General features: G+C 38.8%; 1 protein-coding gene across 1 annotated transcript in view; it reads left to right on the top strand.

Annotated features, from left to right (window-relative positions):
- c5h8orf34 (chromosome 5 C8orf34 homolog) overlaps positions 1 to 22,068 on the top strand; it is a 56,761-nt gene that overhangs the window by 31,148 nt on the left and 3,545 nt on the right. Inside the window, exons 8-14 of the mRNA XM_040127425.1 lie at positions 1,550 to 1,685; positions 5,821 to 5,906; positions 6,033 to 6,106; positions 12,458 to 12,584; positions 16,241 to 16,701; positions 18,288 to 18,384; positions 21,557 to 21,595. Coding sequence (XP_039983359.1) covers positions 1,550 to 1,685; positions 5,821 to 5,906; positions 6,033 to 6,106; positions 12,458 to 12,584; positions 16,241 to 16,701; positions 18,288 to 18,384; positions 21,557 to 21,595 — 1,020 coding nt within the window. The remainder of the gene's footprint in view (positions 1 to 1,549; positions 1,686 to 5,820; positions 5,907 to 6,032; positions 6,107 to 12,457; positions 12,585 to 16,240; positions 16,702 to 18,287; positions 18,385 to 21,556; positions 21,596 to 22,068) is intronic.

The raw sequence follows: 22,068 nt of genomic DNA, 5'->3' as shown, positions 1-22,068 counted from the left end.
TCTAATCCAGGTGATTAGTCATGCATTCTCATCTTTCAAGGTGTGAGGCCCAATTTTTTTCTCCCCCAAACCATGGCTCAGGTAATGTGAACCCGATGTGGAAAGTATCAATGTTAGTTTCAAATAACTACATTCACACATACATACAGAGATAGGCACGTACTGTACTGTATGTACAAGAACAGAAACAAGAGGTGCAAATATAGTGTATGTCCTGAATGTGACCCACCTCATTGGCAGAGCTCCTAAATTTTTCTGGTCTGATGGGAAAATGGGACAAATATTGTTATGGTAACTAGTCAAAATATTCTTTATGATTCAACTTGTGTTTATAAAGCTTGACCAGCACACTTAACCAAGTAAGAGTCCAGACACCCACTCGTCTGTTCATTCTCATAACATGGAAAGTACTGCAATATGTTTTATCTCTTGAGGATGCATTCAAACCAAAATTGTCTGGCTGTTTCAGACTCTCCCATTTGATCCTCGGTAATATTTAATGAACCGTTACAAGCTTGTGCTTTGCTACAGAAAACACTTAATTCATATTATTCTACTTTACTGCTGTTCTTTCATAAATCTTGTTATTGGCAGGATTTATGTTTTTTTTTTCTCTATCATGCTAGTACAGTGTCTATTAAGGAAACAAGTATCACAGTCTGTCTTGATGCTGAAAATTTAGTACCACTGTATGATAGCTGGTAATCCTGTTTAGTCTTGAATCTCATCCAACTGTCAAACTTTGAATTGTTCCGTGTGTAGAGCATTTCATAGAAAACAGCTGTATTTTGAGATAAAGCAGATATCTGAGAAAAGAGAGGGAAGGCAGGAAAAAAATAAAATTTATTTAACAAATACATGAGAAAGAAAAGAAAAAGGACCTCTGCATGTGTAAACTCTGTGCGTTTGTGTTTGTGTAAGCAGGTGTTCATAAGTAGCTGTAAGAGGGTTACGATGAACAATACTGGTGTGTTTCATACATATGGACTTCTTTAGAGTCAGAGGGAAGATGGTCGATGTATGTGTGCTCAGACACTATTTGCTCTCTAGGACAAAGAGAGATCAGACAAAATCCTACTTTCTGGCCCATCATCTCCCTCTTACCACTCGTTTTTCCTTGACAAATTCCTTGTTCTTTTTCCCCTTCACCCTCAGCTTGTTAACATACCTTTCCTGTTTCTGTGCGGCCATGATGTGATGCTGTCAATGACTTTTCCTCCATGAGTGTCTCCTTCCTAAAAGCAGTTTTGTGTTGATAATGTGAAATATATTTTTAACTTCTAAATCTGTATGTTTATGTGGACGCATGTATGTGTATGCAGTGTGTATGAGGGAGCACAGCAGCAGTGCTGGGCTGAGATTATTTACTGTGATGTGTTTACTTGCTTCTTTGGCTCTAAGCAGACTATCATCACTGGGCATCATACTGACAAGGAAGAGACCAAAGTATGATTACTGACTGTCCTTTATCTCTCTTGTTTTCTCTCCCTTTGCCTTGGTTTCCTTCCTCTGTCTCTCCTTATGTCTCTTTTGCTCGCTCCCCCCTCAGAGGACCTGGATGACCTGCGAATGGAGGGTGTGACAGGCTTGGCTCCATCCGGCAGTAAATTTAGCCAGGGACGCAGCTTCTATCAGCCTGAACCGCAGGCCAAAGTTACTCTCAACATCTGCTCTAGGTGTGCCAGGTAAATCTGTCTACCCTCTCTTATCTGGTGCCTTGGGGAGAGATTGAGAAAACAGCTCTGTAGAGTCAGTCCAAGGATTTAGGAAGAGTTAGATGAGTAGATCGATACCATTCTCATATCTGTCCAGTAAATATACAATGACAGCCAGCAGCCGGTTAGCTTAGCTTAGCATAAAGGTAGGAAACAGGTGTAAACACATATGTTTCCTTGTTACAGGGGGGTTATGTGGTTGACTTTTTTTTTTGTTGCTTTTTTTGTTTTTTTGTTTGTTTTTTGGCCAGGAGAGAGCCAGGCTAGCTGTCTCTCCCTGTTTCCAGCCTTTATGCCAAGATAAGCTAACTGGATGCCGGCTGTAGACCTATACTTACTGGACAGAAATTAGAGTAGTGTCAATCTCTTCATCAAACTCAGCAATCAGAAAGCAAATACATTTATTTCACAAAATGTCAAACTATTGCTTTAAGACTTTAAATGATATGAATTCAAAGAAATTTTAGCGGCACCAAAGTTGTGGCTGTTACACTAATCCATTTTTTTTTTCTTTCTAACACCCAACCTTATTCTTATCCCAGGTCATGACTCCTCCTTGTGCCCCCCCCCCCCACATTCTCTTTGCATCTGTATCAGAGGTAGCATATCTCAACATCGAAAACAGAGAATAATATCTTATCTGAAGTGCATTCTGGTGTTGCTTGTTTTCACAAATCCGTTCTAGCATGGATAATCATCTCCATTATCATCCTTTCTCTTTCTATCACTGTTTTTCTCTTCTGACACATTTCCTGTTCCCCCAATCCACAGCATCAATGTAGCGCTCAGATTTCTATGTGTTGGGTGTGATACAACATACAGGTGTGGGCAGGACCCTTCCTTGATGCCAGTCAAAGATAAATGGGTATCTCTTCAATGAGACGCCAGGCACAAATCGGTCTGCACAGCCTCCACTGTTTGGGGTTTGGAATTTGTTTGTTTCCTACTCTTCTTTCATTCATCCTGCTTATCAGTTTCGTTCCATGCGTAGGCTGTGGGATGTTGTCAGAGGTCCTGCAGGAGGATGAATGGTATCACTAGAATTTTTGTTGGCAGTTTATCGACTGGATGTTTTGAAGCAAATGGTTTATACCTGTGGCTTATCATTGAGTTAGCAGGTTGAATCACTGGCAAAGCAAAGTAGCATCTGTATCTGGAGTCCTTTTTGGCTCTTGTGCTGAGTTTTTTTCCTGACTAAAATGTCAGACATCCTTTCTCCTTCTCTGTCTTTCCCTCTCCTTCTTGTTCAGGCCAAATTCTTGTATCTTCTTCTTGAACTTGAACACTAAAACCATCCCAAGTTTTACTGGTGAAGGAGTTGTAGTCTTTCACAATCATTTTTGATGAGTGTAAGGGTCATAAAACACACCGGTAAACAATTCTGAAATCTTGAGTTGTGCAGGAGTTCATGCATGCATACACACAGATATTCATGAATCCACATATAAAACATGTGCATGCATGTCCCTGCGCACATACACACAGAGTGTTGTGAACAGAAGATAGTGTGGGCAGAGGTCGGAGGAGTTTGTAGAGGGGCAATCATAACAGAGACTTTATACTTTATGTGCATTAGCGCTGTCTCGATGGATTCCTAGAAACACCATTCAAACATGACTCAATATGGGGCCAACCTTTAAACTTGCTCCTCAAAAGACTAACATATGTGGCACAGTTAACGCACTTGTGCTTCATACCTGCAGACAGTTCTACTGTAAAGATGTGACCTGGCATGCAGGCAGAAGTTTTATAAATAAAGTTAGTTTTATAGTTAATTTAGTTTAAAATTAAGGCCCAAGAGGATTGATTGGTTTATTTCTGTTATTATATAACTCTTGCAAACATTGTTAGAGAGTTGCTTGGCCTTGCATGGATATGTGAGCACTGACCCAAGTTGGACAAGCATTCCTCACATACCCCTCACCCCTTCGGCAAACACATTAGAATTCAGATGCTTTTTTCTGCATAAGAGCTCTTACGGGTCAGTGAGGTCCGTCATTCTGTGCATCACATGTTTGTTGGAAAGCATGTACACTGTATTCGCTCCCTCTAGTTGTCTAAGCGGTCAAATGAGAATAAACCACTTGGCTCTACCATGTACAACCCAAAGCCAAGGAGAGGTGATGCTTACTTTCACACCCACAGCATCAGTGCAACAACTCTGTTCCTCCCCAGCAAGCTTTTATTAATGTCCAGGAGCACTCATGAATGTTACTGTTCAAGATCCATCTGTCATGGTACAGGTCATTCCAAGGGGGCAAGACTCCTGAATGAATTATTAGACTTCAGTGACAGTGACATCACACAGACAGAAACAGTTTTAGGAAAACACTTTTTTGAGTTTTTTCAGAAAACTTTTGTTTTTTACACAGATCAACATAGTGTATATTATCTTATACTGTATATTATATGTATCTATATATGGTTGTGTAATATTGGCTTATTCTCTTAAATTGTAAAATTCAGGGGAAATTCATTATTATTAAGTACTGCATGGCAGTAACACTTTTCTTTTTGAACTTGCTGACCCTATATTGAAAATGATCCCAGTCTTGTTAGTCACCTTTCTCAGCCTTTGTCCTTTTCCTTCCCTTCTGTCCAGACATTGGCCACGCCACCAAACAGTCCAGTCAGCCTGTGTGGTTCCTAACTAGCAGTGGCAGGTCAGGAAAAACGCTGCTTCCTCTGGCTCTCTGCTGGTTGGTTGAAGTGTATAGTGCTGTGTGGCCTGTATGTTGTGGCCATGTCTCTGTCTCTTGGGCTATAGCTGTGGGCACACCAGCATTTCATCCGACTCCATCATGCACTCGATCAGTTCTTTTAATGGCTATGTGCTCTTGCCACAAAACCTCCTGTGTGCAAACACATCCCAGATCTTGGGCATAGGCCGTTGGAGTTGGCGGAGCAGACCAAGGAAATGGATAGAGCTCCACAAACCTCTTTTGAGCTTGTAGTTCTCATTAAATTAATTGCTTTCATATCAGGAATGTACTGAGAGGATTGTAGTCAGGAGCAGCTTTTGTTCAGAGAATGGGAAGGCCTTGTGATAGTCATCTTGGGTACTGTTTAATGGTCTTATAAGACCATTAAAGAGAGGTAGAGACAAGGAGAGGGATGTATAAAGAAGTAAAGAAATAGAATACACTTTAAAAAGCTGTGATCTCCCTTTACCTTCATTGTAGAGGTAGAAACCATGAGGCCTTGCAGCTGTGATGGAATGCAGCCGTGCCATAAAAGTGTATGGATTAATTTTCTTTGTCTTCAGCTAATGGTTGCACTGATGACATGGAAATAACATGCAACAAAAGAATTTGGAGCTAAAGTTGTGTGTAATTACATTTAAAAAGTGGTATGATTTACAGTCACTAAATATGCTTAAAAAAATAAATGCTGGTTTAATTCAATGCTGTTGTTAAAAGGGTGTGAATTAGTTTGTAGAAGAGTATAAATTCAGTGAAAAGCCACATGTAACATGTTTATCGTCCAACTGAAAATGCATTTCAATTGCTGTTTGTCTTTTTCCCACAGTATACTTTCCTATCTAAAGGAAACGCAAATCTTTTAGTACCTTAAGGAGACAGCCAAATCTCTGAAAAAAGTACTTGGAACACTTTATGTTAAAGAACAGTAACTGAATGATTTAAGGGAAAACAGAGTCTGTGTGCCAGTGTTTCAGTTTTGCTTTTTTAGCCAGTAGAGCAAAGCTGGTTCTGAAACAACTGACCTGTGTACAGTTGTATTCTGTGTACCATATGTCTGTAAGTGCATTACTATGCTTTCATGTAAAAGAGAGGAGTATTTCAGATATAGTTTGAAAAGCAGTGATGAAAAGATGGGGTTTGTGCCCCAGGACTGACCCCATGTCTTCCTTGGCACCATCCCAGATTTTGCAAAGGAGGAGATTATGAACCCACTAAACACTTCCTCTTTGTTTCATCACCTCAGACTGATAGCGACTCGCTTGTCTTTTTGTTATCTGACATTCAATTTTCCAAACATGCATTGCAGTGTTGTGGCTGAAAAAAATGCTGATTTGAGAGATTATTTAAATGCACTCTGTTGCCAATTTGTGCAGTAGTTTATATGTGTTACGTGTTGTTTCTAGGTTGCAGGGGGACAGTCTATCAGACAGTAGATCTGAAGAGGAGCACAGGCCTACCACATCTGAACAAGCTGTACCTGACATCTCCTGTAAGTTGCATAACACAGTTTAAATTCAAATTAATTATTTTTTTTTAACCTCTTTTTACATTTTTGAGGTCTTTTGCTCTGCTCTGTCCTTCTTTTTTTCCTGTTTATGTGTGTTGTCTGGAGCAGCTCCATTGCCTGGGGTGGACACAGTGGCAGGACGGTTACAGGAATGCGAGGCCTTGTCTCAAGTGTCAGTCTCTGTAAGTGTCCTCCCTGCATCCATCTCCAAACAATTAAGATCACTTTACAGCCATCAATTACCATTTCGCTCTCTCCTCCTCAGCCCTTATTGTCTGAGAGTGAACGAAAACCACCTCAAGCTTCTTGTAATTGGACAAGATCCAAGCAAAACTGATCCATCTTTATGTGGGCAATTCAGCGTACACAACAGTTGATAGCACTGAACAACTGACACCCCAATTAGAAATCTACCTATATCACTTTGCTTACCTCTCAGGGCACTTGTGTGGAATCTGAAAGGAATAAATGAAATAATATCTAGTGACACAACAACAATTGAGGTTGATTTAGAAGTTTTATACAATGGACTGAAATATTTAAGGGTTATAGGAGTACACACAGATTTGTTCAATAGGACTGCCTGATAACCTCACATGCTTTGGGGAAGAAATCTATAGAGGCCTAATGTGGCAGACATCATACTCAGACGCAGAAAAACATTCACATGCTGTTAATAAAGTGGTCAGCTAAGACGCCTGTACCTTTGTATAATTACCCTCCAAAAAAGGCCAATACCTTTTTTATAATTGCCCAATCTAAGTGTTAGACAAGGCTTTTTACAGCATTTTTTAAAGAAAGAAAGGGGTTTGGAGCCAAGGCATTGCTCCGTGTGTAGAGCAGATGCAGAGAGGCTCCAGACTAACTGGGAGCAGACTTTCAGAGACTGAAGGACCTGTTGAATCAAAGCCTGTAGTTGGGAGTCTGACGGAGCAGTTCGAACGCATGCAAGACGCCATCCAGAGATTAGAGAAATTATGCACTTTAAAACATCAAACTGGATATTTTATTCTCATTTTCCTATTTTTATAATCTGGCTTTTAGACAAATACCTATTAAAATGTTTCAGGTGGAAAGCTTAGGCTTTACCAGACAATAGACAGTTTAAATTGCAATACTAAATATTCTAACTAATTAATCTATCTTTATCTTTTTACCACTGACCTTCACATACCCATGAATCCTATATTTTAGCTGCTTCTACCAAGGGACTAAATACTCATCCCTCCCCTTACACTACATCTCTATAGATTAAGCCCTGTCTGGCACACTTACGAACAAGGTGCTAATATGTCCCATATGAAAACCTCAAGTGCAAACGTCTCCTGTCACCTAATGTAGCTAATGTGGTTGTTTTGTGTTTACTTGCTTATCTTTGACTCTCTTTGAAAGGCAAATGCAATTTGTAATAGCTTGTTAGTTTACCTAGTCCTTTAAGGGCTTGTGGGCCAAAATCACTAAACTGTACAGAATAAAAAAATGTAATGCTTTTTTGAGTTTATTTGTGAAAAAAAACACAATGGTTGAAGTCATTCAGTATGAGAAATACCTCAGATTGCAGATTGTTTTTCCTTTTTTAAAATTAACTCAGATCTCCTGCTGCTACTTCATATATTTAACATATATTTTAAAAAGTGAGAACAAAAGTGTTCTTTGCATTGGTAGAATTGTAAAAATTGTTTCCTCACTTGTTGCACTAGTTATTAGTGTTAAAGAAAGGATGCATGCAACTTTTTCTAGGTTTGAAGGTTTGAAGTCATATTTTATTATTAGCACATTTCATCATGTATGGCTGCCCATTAATGTAGTATGGCTTGAATTGTATATTGCCCTGGTTTGGGCAGTAAAACTTGATGATGTTGGAAAGTAAACACTGTTAATGGTAATCATTATAAATCCAACAGGCCCTGTGCCTCTGCCAGCTCCTTTAGGTGATAATTGCCCCATAAAGACAATACTTTCCTAAAGCAATCGCCAGAGTAAATTCCCCAAGAAATTCTTCTACAGTTTCCTCTGTAAGTGTTAAGTGATATGTTTTAATCAAATTTAGCTTGTATGGGTGTTGCCATAATAAAGTCTGCCAGGGGAAATTGTTCATATGTGTGGTAGAAATAAGATAATTAGTGTGATGCATTGCCATATGTATGATACAAGTCAGAGCCATTGTGATGGTTTATTTTTGTTTCCAGGGGAATTTGGCAGAGCTTCAGCTGATACACTGTATTGCTTTTTATATTTGGCACCAGTCTGCTCTCCACACCTCCAAATTTATGCATGCATGGTTATCCTCTGAGCAAATCTCTGTGATTTAGAGTATAGGCAGCTCTTGTGCAGTTTTCTTCTCCAAAGGTTGTTTGGGATTTAGAGATTTTCCATGTTAATGGTTTTTCTTAATTTGTCATCTGTGTGCTATGGCCTTTCATTTATGTTAGAATACAATGAGCAATCTAACAGTGGTGAAATAGTTTTTGTGCAGTGTGGCTTGTTAATGTAGGTTTGTAATCACCACATTTTATTATTTTATTTTATCCCAAAGGAAGCTGAAGGGGGTTGGTACATTTATATTATTTTGTGCTCGCTAAACTCTCAAGCAAATATTCTCTCTTGTAGTAGTTCTGCAATTGTCAGGGTCCAAATGCATGTAAACCTGAACAATAACCTACTTACACTACAGTGCTACTGAGATGCCATCACTGAAGGTGACTGCTGTTTAGCTGGCATATAGCCATGGTAATTTTGACATTACAGACATTTGACATCAGTCATATTTGTTTCTCATTGAGTGCATTTATCCTGTTATGTTTGAGATATTCAAATATTCTAGTTATAAAATAGCCCATGTAAACATTGAATCCCAACAACAACGACTAGCATAAGCCCATATTACCAATGTCAAAACTATGTGAAAACTGGGGCTGGTTGATGTCGGTGTTAACCTGTGTATACTGGTACAGTATGTGTACATCATACTGAATAGTGAACAGCGTAATAAACTATTTCAGTGAACTTATGAGTTTGTTTTGTACAGTATTAAAGTAAAAAAAACAGTAGTTAATGCATTGGGAAAGATAGGGAACTTTACATTATTTGAATATATACATTATTAATTTTATGTATGTCATACAACCTGTCTTAGAAATGCTTATATAAAGGGCTAACTGTTTTATCGTCAATATCCTGTTTGCTTATGGCTGTGCTATCACAGTGGTTGGGCCCATGAGCCAATGAGCTCTTAATATAGTCCATAAAATATATCAGGTGTTTCTGCTGTGAGCCAAAACAACAGGAAGTCATTAGGAGTTTGGTGTTACTCCTCACATCCCATATCCTCCAATGGCTATGAAAGCTGGATGGGACTACAATATCAAAATCCGTTATATGGAAAACACAGTATCTCCAGTTTCTAACAGTTGAGTTTAGTCTATCAACCCATTTGAGGATTTTGATTTGAAATATAGATATTGAAATTTGTAAGTTGTTTTTTGCCTTTTGCATTTCTGTTTATAGACTGTTTTGATCCCAGAGTCCAGGAATATATACACAATGCCTGTCTATCTTATATAATATGAACATATGAAAGAAGAAATTAACAGTTAATACCCGTGGCTTACGATCAGTTGCTATAGAGATGATCTCTCCCTGCATGTTAGCAGCAAGAGCTGGTAATCAATAACATCAGAGACTTTGTTGTTTGGTTTAAATAAAAATACCCCAATATTACGATGCTCAATGTTCTCTGTCTCACCAGTGCAGATTAAATCCTTATGCCGACAAGATCCCCTCTGCCAGTATGTTCTCTTTCTCTCTAGGATATCAACTCAGCCTACACCTGACTGGAAAAAAGCAGCACTTGTTGTACTGTCATTGGTGTTTGCTCTTATTGTTTTTGTGTGTGTGTGTGTGTGTGTGTGTGTGTGTGTGTGTGTGTGTGTGTGTGTGTGTGTGTGTGTGTGTGTGTGTGTGTGTGTGTGTGCGCGGTGCGTGTGTGTTGGCGTGTGTGATGTGTGTGTATAAGTCCCTTTGCTACCCTAAGCTGACCACTAAAAGAGGGTCCATCAGTTTTATTCTGCAAAGATAGCAGTAGGCTCAAACCTCCAATGAAACCCAATGATGTTTGAGGTCTGTGACTGCATGCACACATCCCAAACAGTTCTTGTTGTATGGAGGGCAATGCTGGACCAAACCCCAGATTGTGGTGATTATTACTGATGACCACACACGTATAGCTGCACACATGCAGGCTATAAAATATTTAACTCTAGACTTCCATCCACTCTCTTTCTGTCTTGTTTGCTCTCAACATGGAATCAATTTTGCAAGAAACAAGATCCATGTTTGTTGGTTGGGCAGAAGCATCACCAGAGGGTTTTTCCCTTTTCTCTTTTAGGTCTTTTAGTTTTGTCATACTGGGAGGGATATTAAACAACTTGGGTTTTGCACCACTGACATTAATATACTCATAAGTCATTGCAAAATCATAGCCACTCTTTATTTTGCAGATGAAAAGGCTTTTCTTTTCATTTCTTTGCCTGTGTAGATTAAAGCATCCAATCTAAGCATCCAAACAATGGAAAAAAGTTTGACCTATCTGCGCTTATGTCATACATTGTTTAGCTGGCTCAAACCATGGTGAAGGGAAATCACTTTTCATCACTTCATTGTGTCTCTTCAGTCCATTTTTTGTTTAGTTTTTTTTTTTTTGCCCCTAGCTTCCACATAGAGCCTTTCTGTTTTGTACACTATTTTTTTAATATGCACTATTATGGTAGACTGTACATGTTGACGTCTTCCAGGAGACTTTGTAAATATGTATGACTTCACCAAACTTGATAAACAACAGTCGTATTTTGATTGTAATGTCTGTTTATTTATTGATGTTATCTCAGGAAGTGAATTGCTTGCAGACTCAGTATAACCTGTTTGTTTACCTAGCCATGGAACTTCACAGTACCGCCAGCCTTACCCTCCAGTCTGCAGCCTCCAGGATAGATGGTTCTGATTACAGTATAGTCTTCCCTTTAGTGGACAGAATAGCTTGAGGGCAGTAGCAATGCAAATACTACGCTGTGGATATTGTTGATAAGAGCAAATCTACGTACACCAACTAGTCTTATGAAGTAAGGCTGGGCTTTTTTTAAGGCATCACAATAAAGTGGACTTTTAATACAATTAAGGTGAAACCTGGACATGGATTTACAAAGAAATTGTAGCAGTAGCACCTTTATATATAATATATAATAACTTACAGTATAATAAAGATTATCTAAATTCATTTGCGAAACTTGAATCTGTTGGTGGCCTTGTTTGCCAGAGCTGAGAAGACCCAGAGCTAGACAAGGACAAGATGAAGTCATGCTATTGGTTTTGAGGGGATACCACCAAAGAGAAAGAGTTAAAATTGGGAGGGGATTCACTTGTAATTTTCAACCCGCCTTTCTGCTTTGTGAGGGCTGTAATTAAAGATTGGCTTTTGGTGTTGTGGTTCTGCTGCCACAGAACGCCTCATGTATCTGACAGACAAAAAGATTAGTGCCAAAGACCCTGGGAATCATGCGCTGTCATTTATCAGAGGATAGTTGCTTCACTTGTTTTCCACCATACGTCCTCTTTGGAAGGACTTTTCAGTCCACTTTGAATCCTGAAAATCATAAAGTGAGTGGCCTGTTATATCCCAAGTTTGTCTTTAAATATTGTTGGAAGACTGCACTGTATGTATATCACATCGGCCAGAGCCTTACTCTGTGTCAGCACTTTGTCAAGTCAGCTCTGCCTCTCATTAAGTGCTTAGCACATCAAATGATGTAAGTGCTGGCATCAGAGGTATCATAACTTACCCAGTGTAAACCAAAGTTACAGGAGTGGAATTATGTCTGAAAGATTTTATTTCTCACCTGTGCCTGGTGCTCATGTGCACTTGGTCCATTAGCTTAACAGATCATCTGGCCACTTGCGTCCCATCAAAGGAATAAATAGGAGGATTAGGCATGCTGCCATTAAAGGAGTTGGCAAACCCTGGTCTGTCTAACAGGTCCCTTTCCAAATCATACACTTGGCCAGGAAGAGGTAGGAGCAAAATAGGCCAAAGCAGCCACTATTAGTCATCAATCTGCCTTTTTAGAATTTCTTTTCTTTCATATGCTTTGGAATATGATCATCTTTATTTGATCTTTATTTTTGTAAAATACCAATATTGTGTGTACTTAGGAAACTATCCAAAATGGATACAGACTAGTACACACACAAACTCCTATAGATGTACTTAGGGTTATACAAAAATTTCCACCACTAACCACTACTAAAAGCCTAGCATCCCGCACTCACTAAAGAGAGTGCACTGCATGCTCAATGCTTTCATCTACACTTGTTGTGGTTTCTTGTGTTTTTCTAAAGCCCATAAAAATAATAATTGCCTCTTTTTCCAGGAGATATGGCTGAGATATTTCCAGCAATAGCTGAAAAATATATAAAGAGTTTATTGAAGGGTCTTTCTTCTAATGTGACTTTCTCTCTTTTCTGTTCTCTTTGCTAACTAGCGTCAGGATGTCTGGGAGGCTGATCTGAAGGCTGCGAGAGGTGGGATCTCTGTCGGGCAGAAGGGCCTGCTACTGGACGACTCCCTCTTTTCTAAGGAGCTGGAGAACATGGGCAAGCAACTCGCTGGTAGGCAGCTTTGTGTATGCGTGTGTGTTTTACGTGTGTTTTTGTGTGTCTGTGTGGTATGCATGTATGTGTGCTGTGTCTTTGTGCTTGTATGAGTTGAGTTTGTCTGTGTGTATTAATGGCTTTAATGATAAATTGTATGGGTAAATTAAATCATACTTTCTTTGGAACATGGTTTACACTGTGGAAACATGCACGCCTCACACATACACACACACACACACACACACACACACACACACACACACACACACTACAGAGACTTATGGAATGGAGAGGGGTTTAGAGAGTACTTATGAGGAGTGGGAGGGGGAGAATCCAATCAAAGAATGCACTGTTTTTGACCAAAGGATTTTCTTGGCTAATTAAAAAGTGATCTTCCTACTAAATGTGTCAAGACTAAATAGAAAAACAAATTAAAATCATTTCCACATGCCAGGAATTCATCTCAACTCCAGTTTTCACTGGTTCAATCAATAAGTCTAGCTCTGCTGAGTCATTTGCGAGTGATCGAAGCTGGAGACTAATTTTGTCTGGCATTTTGGAAATCATTATTCCTAATGTAGTTCAAGGCTCATCTTTGATATATGTGACATCTGGGTGACTCACAGACTGCTTTTGTTGTCATAATAATACATTATGTATTTGCTTATGAATCAAATGAAAGCCTGGAATGGGACCAGAGGGAACGTTGCCATTTACCATCATGTCTCACCCACTTGTTTGTTTATGCATGTCGTCCCACTCTGTTTGACAGTGTCACTGTGTGTAAAGAACTTGTGCGCACCTTCACATACCAGATTTATTTGAAGCATATTCGCCCCACTTAGAAAACCTGTTACTGTCCCCCAACAGTTGTCCTAGCTGCAACAACCTCAGCTCATCTTCCCATCAGCACTGAATACACTGGTTGCCTCTGTGAATATGGAACAAAGCAGCAAACTGGTGCTTAGGAAGCACTAAAATAAGACTATTTGTTAACACACTAACCTTTACCCCAGAGGTCCTCAGATGGCGCTGACTGTTTTACGCTGAGTTACTGAATATTCAGGCTGAGGGCTCCCACCAGGCATTTCAGTTAAGCTGTTCAACAAGCTAATTCAAGTCTTACAAGCCTTTATTAGCTACTAGTTAATGAGAGATGTTAAGTACAGTTTGATTTGAGTTTCACCTAAAGATGGGTTGGTTTTAAAAATGTCTGTGTCATTGCTGATACAATACATGGGACTTGATAATATAAACATATTTTAATCCCTTTTGCCATTTCACAAAAACATGCCATACTGCTCAATGCATCAGTGTTCAATAAAGAGCAACTAAACAAGGCTAAGAATCTGACCAAGCATTCAATGCCAGCTTTCAATTTTTAAGACTTTGATGCTACAGATACATTTTTGGTCTGTATTCAGAAAGTATTGAGGTTCAATACCCAGTCTTAGTAACACCATATTAGTAAAATGTGTACTTCGGCCAATATCTTTACTTATCCAAGGATAATGGTTGGTATTTAAATTTATTCCGGCTAACAGTATATTGTATCGGTGTAAGCCTGCAGATAAAATACAGACAAATGATATGTAATTAGTGCATTTGTTTATTTTCAGAGAAGGGACCCAGGAAAGTTTGCATTCTGAATGGTTGTATAGCGTGCTATGGCCCTGTACTCTCTTACCACGTGCAACTGCTGCTTGATTAAAGAGGTTAATAGATTAGATCTGTTTCCATTTTTTTTTTGTCTCCTTCTCTCTGTTTCATTTTCTCCCTGTTTTTCTTTTTCCTGTTCTTATTACTCAATGATTGGATCAAAATTTATCAAAGATTTCTACCATATGGATTTTGATGGTACCTCTTCGATCTGTAGGAGCTGTCATTATATATCAGTGTCTTTGAGATAGCTTATAATATTTCTGTGTTAAACACAGTCAACTGCACAGAATTTCAAAATAAAGCTGCCTTTGGCCACTTTTAAATGCCAGGAAGTGAAGGGAAGGAACTTTTTTACAAAACAGAGCAGCCATTTATGGGAGAGAGAAAGATTTTCATAACAAAAACATGTGTTGTTTATCATTCTACTAATAAATAACTTGAGATTTAAAAAATCTACTTTATGGGAACAGGTTAGCAATGAACATGTCCTGTTTGCAATATAATAATAACACCAGTCATGGTGGACATGACATGATGTGTGTAGTTAAGGGCTTACACTGGGAAATCATCATAGTACTTGCCCTTCCGCAGGTCTTACGGTTACGATCAGGCTATTTATACAGACTATGGACCTGATTGCACAGCTGCTTTATGGTTTCTACTATAATGTTATATACTGCAGTCCTGCCACTTTCAAAAGCTGATATGATTATATGCCTTGAACACCCTAAAGAGTTAATTTACTTTCAGATTTTTAGTCAGTAAGACAGAGTAAGGCCAAGCTGTCACCTGTACCTTTAGTTTTCTCTCTTAATATTTAGAAAAGTTACATGTCTAGAATGTATTAGAGTTAAAGCAACACAGACACAATGTCATGCAGTACACATGCAGGTTGTTGAACACATGGGCAAGGCAATATGCAGTATGTGCTCGACAATGTATCTCACTGTGAAGGTCAACCTCAATATAATCATACTTGATTAAGCACAGAAAGGGGCAATCTAATTATGTATGTCAGAGATAGAGTATTTGATCCCTGAAGGATGGTAAACAAAATAGTCTTGAATAGTAATTTCCAGTAATGTCTCAAAGTAGCATTTAGAGTAGTATTGCAGACGTTTTCTGCTTTGCATACTAAATGGATGTTTGTCAGTGAAAAGGAGTATAGGTTTCACATTTTTGCATGGAAAAATGTTGTTTTTATAGGAAGAAAGCCCCATTTGCTCAATAACAAGGAAGTCAAGGATTGTCATGAAATATTTGTCATGCTTCCTTTTGTTATTTATTTAACATCACACATATACGGAAATATCCAGAAATACTCACTGATGAGTCATTCCTGAAATTATCCCTTTCAAATGATAACTTCCAGACTGGTTTGTTGAATCCAGATTGCCAAGATTTGGAATGAAAGCATAAAACACGGAAAAAATGACGCAGATGTTGATCACAAAAGTTGGCAGCGTCACTTCTTTTACAAACAGAAATGTTTTTGAGACTACCAGTGAGGCAAACAAATGTGTTTTTGTCAGGAACAAGGAACAAAATATTACCAGGCGGTGCTTACTGTATATCAACTTGGAACCTTTTCTGAGAGAGGAAGTTGGATTCACCACAATTTACAGGGTCTATAAATATTGTCATCATTGCACGGAAGAAGTCTTAAATCAAGCAGTCTCGCCTACTTTAATGCTCAGTAAAGTTTGTGAATCTTCAGTCTTGTAGGACATATACTAAAATCCTCAGCCTCTGAATATGTAATAAAAAATAAATCTACCTTTGTCATGGAATCTCTTTTGCCAGAGTTTTCTGAGATTCGTGTGAGATGCATCATTTTATACATATCAAAATTCTGTTCAAACATCATAATTTATATGTGAGGGGAAAAAATAGGATTTAAATGAGGAAACTACACCAACTCAGTCTGTCAGACAGTATATGTTAACTGTTTTAAATTTAAAATATGACATCTGGATGATGACTTGGATTGTGTCCCTTCTTTCTTCCAGAGGTTGAGAAGGATCTGGCCAAGCTGGCAGAAGTAGGGAAGATGACCACTCGGAGCTCTAATAATCTGCACAGTAGTCTGCTCCACACTCCTCTGCACCACAGAACACTACCCGACACACTTCCTCTACCCAGTCTGGTTTCCAGGCCCCAGTCTCCAGCTGGAAGCCTTCCAGGAAAGCCTTGTGGTGTGGGTTTCAGTTTGCTCAGCCCCAAGCCCACCTCCTTGGTCATGGGTCGGACTCAATCTCCCAGAACACCCAGCAGGCCTCTGACTCCAAATAGTTTACTGACACGCTCCACCTTTAACCCTGGATCTCATAAAGAGGTGACCTTCAGGAGGTCGCGGAGCCGCCCTGTGACGCCCACAGGTCAGCCCACACATCCCCGACCACTGCTCACCCCTCCTGGACTAAGCACTACAGACAGCCTTGGTGCCAGCTTACGGGCCTATCTGTCAGAGGTAAGACCCCAAACTGCCTTCAAAAATTCAATTATTTCTGACACAGAGACAACTGGATGGGCTTATCAATCGTACACCAAAGGAATAAAAAAGAAAAACTGTAAGTCATAATTTTTTAGAAATTATTTTGGAAAATATGCTTATTTGTTTTCAAGTGGAGATTTAGATCAGAAGATCGATACCACTCTCATATCTTCCCATTAAATACAACACTAACATCAGGAGACAGTTAGCTTAGCTTAGCATAAAGACTGAAATCAGGGGGAAAACGACTAACCTGGCTCCACCCAGGTAACAAAAATCCACCTTCCAGCACCTATAAAACTTTATATACAATTAAACAAATTGTATATAAAGGTGTTAATTAACACCTTTTATATACAATTTGTTTAATCTGTACAAAAACAGAAATGTAGAAAAAATACAGAAAATCATCGCGCACAGCCAAGAAATAACCCCTTCACATACCCCACATACCGAATAATTCATTTCCCAAAATGTCAACTTACTCCTTTAATGGCCATGGTGTGATGTAAAATTTTAAATATTACATTTTAGCTATTTCCTACGTGTAAGATTTATCTGGGAATAAACAGATCAAGTACACCCACAGTGAGTAAAACATAAAGTAAAATTGTCATAAACTTTGGGTGATGGACTTGAAAATCACTCCAGCTTTACTGCTTTAGTATGAGTGAGAGTCAACTTGTGTGCTGAGTGTCAAATAGGCTCAATGCCCAAGTAAAGCTGGCTGTAGAACATGAGAGCCTTTACACAGAAAGATTATGACTGAGAGCACCAGAACCTACAATATCACACGTGCATACCCTCGAAAACACAAATACACTCGTCGTGTGGGGTTTTAGTGGAGAGTCATGGAGGTCTTTACAGTAGGATGTCATTTCACTGTGTTAAAATGAGTCTGGCATAAAAGGGGAACTTTCAGTGGGATTTCTTTGTTATATTCCTTTCATGATCTACTTAAGAGCAGCGCTGGTAAATATGAGACCTTTTTGAAGGCTTTGTTAATGGTGGGCAGGAATTTTGTAGTCCCTCTTTATACACTTAGACAGTTACACTAGTTGACACTGCTGTGTCTTGTGTCTGTGTGTGTGTGTGTGTGTGTGTGTGTGTGTGTGTGTTTGTGTGTGTGTCAGTTTTTGACATCTGTTTTTGAAATTCTAATTAGAAATTTTGAATATTTCAGGTTTTTGACCTGTTGCTCCTTCGTTTGATCACTGCAACTCTCTGTGTAATACCATTAGAGCCTTAAACAGGACAAACAAAACATGTCTATGTTTGAATGTGAATTTTAAAATTAGTTTAGATTTGTTGTTTGAAATCTATAACAGCTAAGTGAGGTCTTGGAGCTGGATTGAATACATATTTCTGTACATATGTTTTTTCTTTCATTCGCTTCAAGACCTTGGACAGTATATGTAGCAAGACAAACAGGTAGATAAATAAAAAAAACCCTGACAAACTGACTAATATTTTTTTTCTAACCTTATTTTCCATCTCTATTTTCCTCTGCACAGAGTAAAAATTATCTTCCATCATTTCTGTTCTGTTATGTTCCATTTCAGGACGAGTTTTACCAGCAGTTACAGGCCATCAGACAGCCCTGGCATATTCCCAGTGACACAGACAGTGACATCCTGGAGCCTCCTGAACAGGATAAGAGTGAGTGACCTACCTAGCTCTTCCTGCCTTCTGTATTTACTTTTTTTAAACTTTACATTCATTGTTTATCATGTCCTGATTCAGGTTCCCTTTACTAGAATGAGGAAACATTCATAGTTCAGTTCAGTTGCTGGGAGTTTCTCAAAGCCAGTCAGTTGAATCAACAGTTCTCATATCTGACTAATTACCCCTCTAATGTTTTTACCGCAGTTTTTTTTCTGTTAGACGTGAGGCTCATTTCATTACTGTAATGTAACTTTACCACAGTGAATAACTAATGCATTTAAGTGGCAAAAGATCTATTAAAAAAGTGAAGATTAATGTGCAAGTATTCCTTGTAAAATTCTGAGATGGAGCACAAGGGCTGACACATAAAAACTTGGGTATTTCACAGTTGTTTGAAATACTAGGGCGTGTCATAGGGGGAAACATTGTCATGTAAAATTTCCCTTCCTGGCACCACATAAGAGGTATTTCTCTATCAAGATCCAGTCAATAGAGATGAATGGTTCTGGCTAGAAAGTCGTAAATCTAGTCATAGTCATGGTCTGGCTGGGACACAGTACAGAATATTACTCCGGCTTTGAATGTGATAGAATCAGATGTGACCTACTTGAATGTTCTGGTCCCTAAATCACATGAATGTATGTGGCAGTATGATCTGAAGGGCTTGCTAGAATGAAACTAAGAGTAGTTTTAAATTTACAGAGGTCCACTAACAAACTGTTAAATTTATGCTCTCTTAACATTGGTTAAAATATGGCTAAACTTCTTAGATCCTCTGAGATGTCTGTTAGAATTTATACTACTAGAATTTATATTGTAGCTGCACTAAATGAAAACTAATTTATGTAAATATGATATTTTTGTAGAACAGATAGTTTTAAGGCCTGCTGTGTGGGGTAGGGAGATGTCGGACAGAACAAACAGCACACTGAGAATTCTGCTACTCATAGAGCCTTACCAGTAGGACAGAACATTTGACCACATATTGTCACCAAAAGAAATTATATAGGGTCATTAAAATCAATAGTTTTTATCCCCTTGAAAGCATGAATATGCTCTGCAAATTTCATGACAATGTTAGTATTATTTGATCATGAGATGTTGAGTTTGTTATTTGGCCTGACAGTCTGCAAACTGACGCTCATGGAGTGTCCAAAACAGGAAAGGTCCATCCTCTGGGATACCATATCGATGTGTTTGTCACAGGGAAATTATGACTTGATCAAAATTCAAAACCAAATTTCATTTTAACCTGGCTTGTAGTTGTCAGGACATGTCATTCTGGAGCAATTTGCTGGATGGACAGACAGACCAGACCAATCACCTATCCAGCAGACCAACATTGCCATATTTAGGTCCTGTCACTATTGTGCAAAAAATGCCAACGCTGACGTTAATTTATGAGTTGAAGTCCAAAAATTATATAACCCATGAATTCAGATATGCTCTCAAATTAACTTAGCCCTTTTTTCTGTAAAGAAAGCATCAGCATTAGCTACTCAAACTGCAAATCAAGTGCATGTTGGACTCAAAAAGACAGCTTTTATTGATGCTATGAAACTAGAATTCCAGTCAAACAAAGATCCAGCAGGCAAATGGTTGTCACATGGAAATATAAACCCTCTGACAAGTTTCTCTAGAGGGTCATTGTTTTGCCAAATGTGTATCTTGGAAAATAAATAGATACATTTTCCTAATAGCCCCTGGGGGCCTGCTCTAAACTTTGGCAAGCATAATGGCATGTTGAGAAAGGATATGAGCCACATATTGAATTAGAGGTGGCACAGACACAAGGAGAGAGAGACTGACAGAGAAAAGGAGATCCAACAGCAACAAGATTTGACAAAGCACTTTCTGGCGTGAGAGAGGGCCCACAGGACTGTTCGCTTAAATCTGGTTTGTATGTCTTTGTGTGTGTGCATGTGTAAGTGTGTGTGTTTGTGTTAAACATGTGACTGATTGTAAAATTGTTTTCAGGGAGCATTAATACCCTTTTTTCAGCCTTTTCAGGGATTTTTTTTAAACAATGAAATAATTGAATTGTATACTGGCAACTGAACACTCAACTTGTGATTTAAAAAAATAATAATCTACAAACAGAGGAGCAGAAAAAAACAAAAATTTTCTGTTTTTAGACACATCTTATTTCACAGTCATTCTGTGAATTTTCAAGAGGATTTCAAACACCTTAGTGGTCATGTTTGTCCATGAAGTGGTTTGCTCTGGTTTGAGTCTGTCCACATACCTGTATGTGCATGTGTGTCCATGAATATGGGGCTCACTTCATTTCTGCAGTGACACCCTCTTCCCAGTATCACAGCAGATGTGTCAGATGTGTGAGTCTGAGCCAAGTGTATGGTGAGACCTAAATAATTGGGGAAAATCCATAGCTATTTCCTGTTATTCTATAAACTTCCACAATGGGAAAACCGCACATACCACAACAGAGATGACAAAAGTCTGTTCTGTCTCTCATTTCTAAACCCTTTGTCCTTGTACACTGGAAGTAAATAAGAAAGTTATGTCATACACCTGTCAAGACACCTTATTTGATTCAATGTATACAGTGTTCAAAATTTTTTGTTTGTTATTAATCTTCCCAGAATCACAATTAATAATCGCAGAAACAGTGTTGTCGTGTTGTTGCACGTGGTGGACATGGTAACCATTTCAACATATACACCAGTTAGTCCTTAACAAACTATGATAAATGAAATGTTTTCGACATTTACATATGATGGAAAACACTGTGCATCTGATTTCAGCTGATTTACTGATATGCTTATTTGCTTTTTTTTGCTGCAGACATCAATACTACTGTCATACCTGTCTGATGAAGCTACAGCCGGTTAGCTTTACCTAGCATGGCCGTGAGCCTACCAGTTACTAGATCACTAATTAACATGCTATATCTTGTTAGTTGTTGCCGTACAAAAATTTAAGTGTACAAAGTGCTGGTGGGCTGTTTCTGTTGCACCCTTGTTTCCACTCTTTGTACTAAGCTAAATGGGTGCTGGCTGTAGCTTCATATTTAGATATTTAAAGGTACAGTATACAGTGACTCATAGCAAGACAATGAATAAGTGTATTCCCCAAAATGTCAAACTGTTCCTTTAGAGTCACCATGCACCTCTATGTGACACATTTTCTGTCTTCATTTTTGCAGGTTGTGCAAGAGATGCCAATAAGAGATCCGTGTTTTCAGGTGAGAATCTGAACAGTTAGAGGTTTCATAGCCTAAAATCCACTCAGACAAATTCACCTCATAATGTATCTCATGGGTCACCAAAAAGGAGCCATGTTAAGAGTTCTGCTATTGTAAGCAAGTGCCTCAAAATCAGAGAGCCTCAGTGTCTGTCAGTGACCTCATTTGTAGAGCCACATGTTACCTAAATAACTACCAATGGGTGACTTACTGTGGAAGCCTCCACCTTCATTTATGGTCCATTCAATTACCAATCACAGGCTAAATGGAGGGCACAGTGGCTCTGAAATGTGATTGGTGGAGGCTGGAGACAGGAATGCTGTTGCCCAGTTCCATTAAGTCACTTGGGTTCTGAGTTTACATGCAGCAGACAGCGTCAACTCTCAGAATCAACATTTGGGAGTAGGAGAAAGTCTGTCTGGTATGAGGTTGTCTGTGGTTCTCCTTCTTGTGGCTCTGGAGGTGCCCACAGT

The sequence above is a fragment of the Xiphias gladius genome, chromosome 5 (genome assembly GCF_016859285.1).
Source record: "Xiphias gladius isolate SHS-SW01 ecotype Sanya breed wild chromosome 5, ASM1685928v1, whole genome shotgun sequence".
Classification (NCBI taxonomy): domain Eukaryota; kingdom Metazoa; phylum Chordata; class Actinopteri; order Istiophoriformes; family Xiphiidae; genus Xiphias; species Xiphias gladius.
This window is presented reverse-complemented; position numbering and strand designations above follow the sequence as displayed.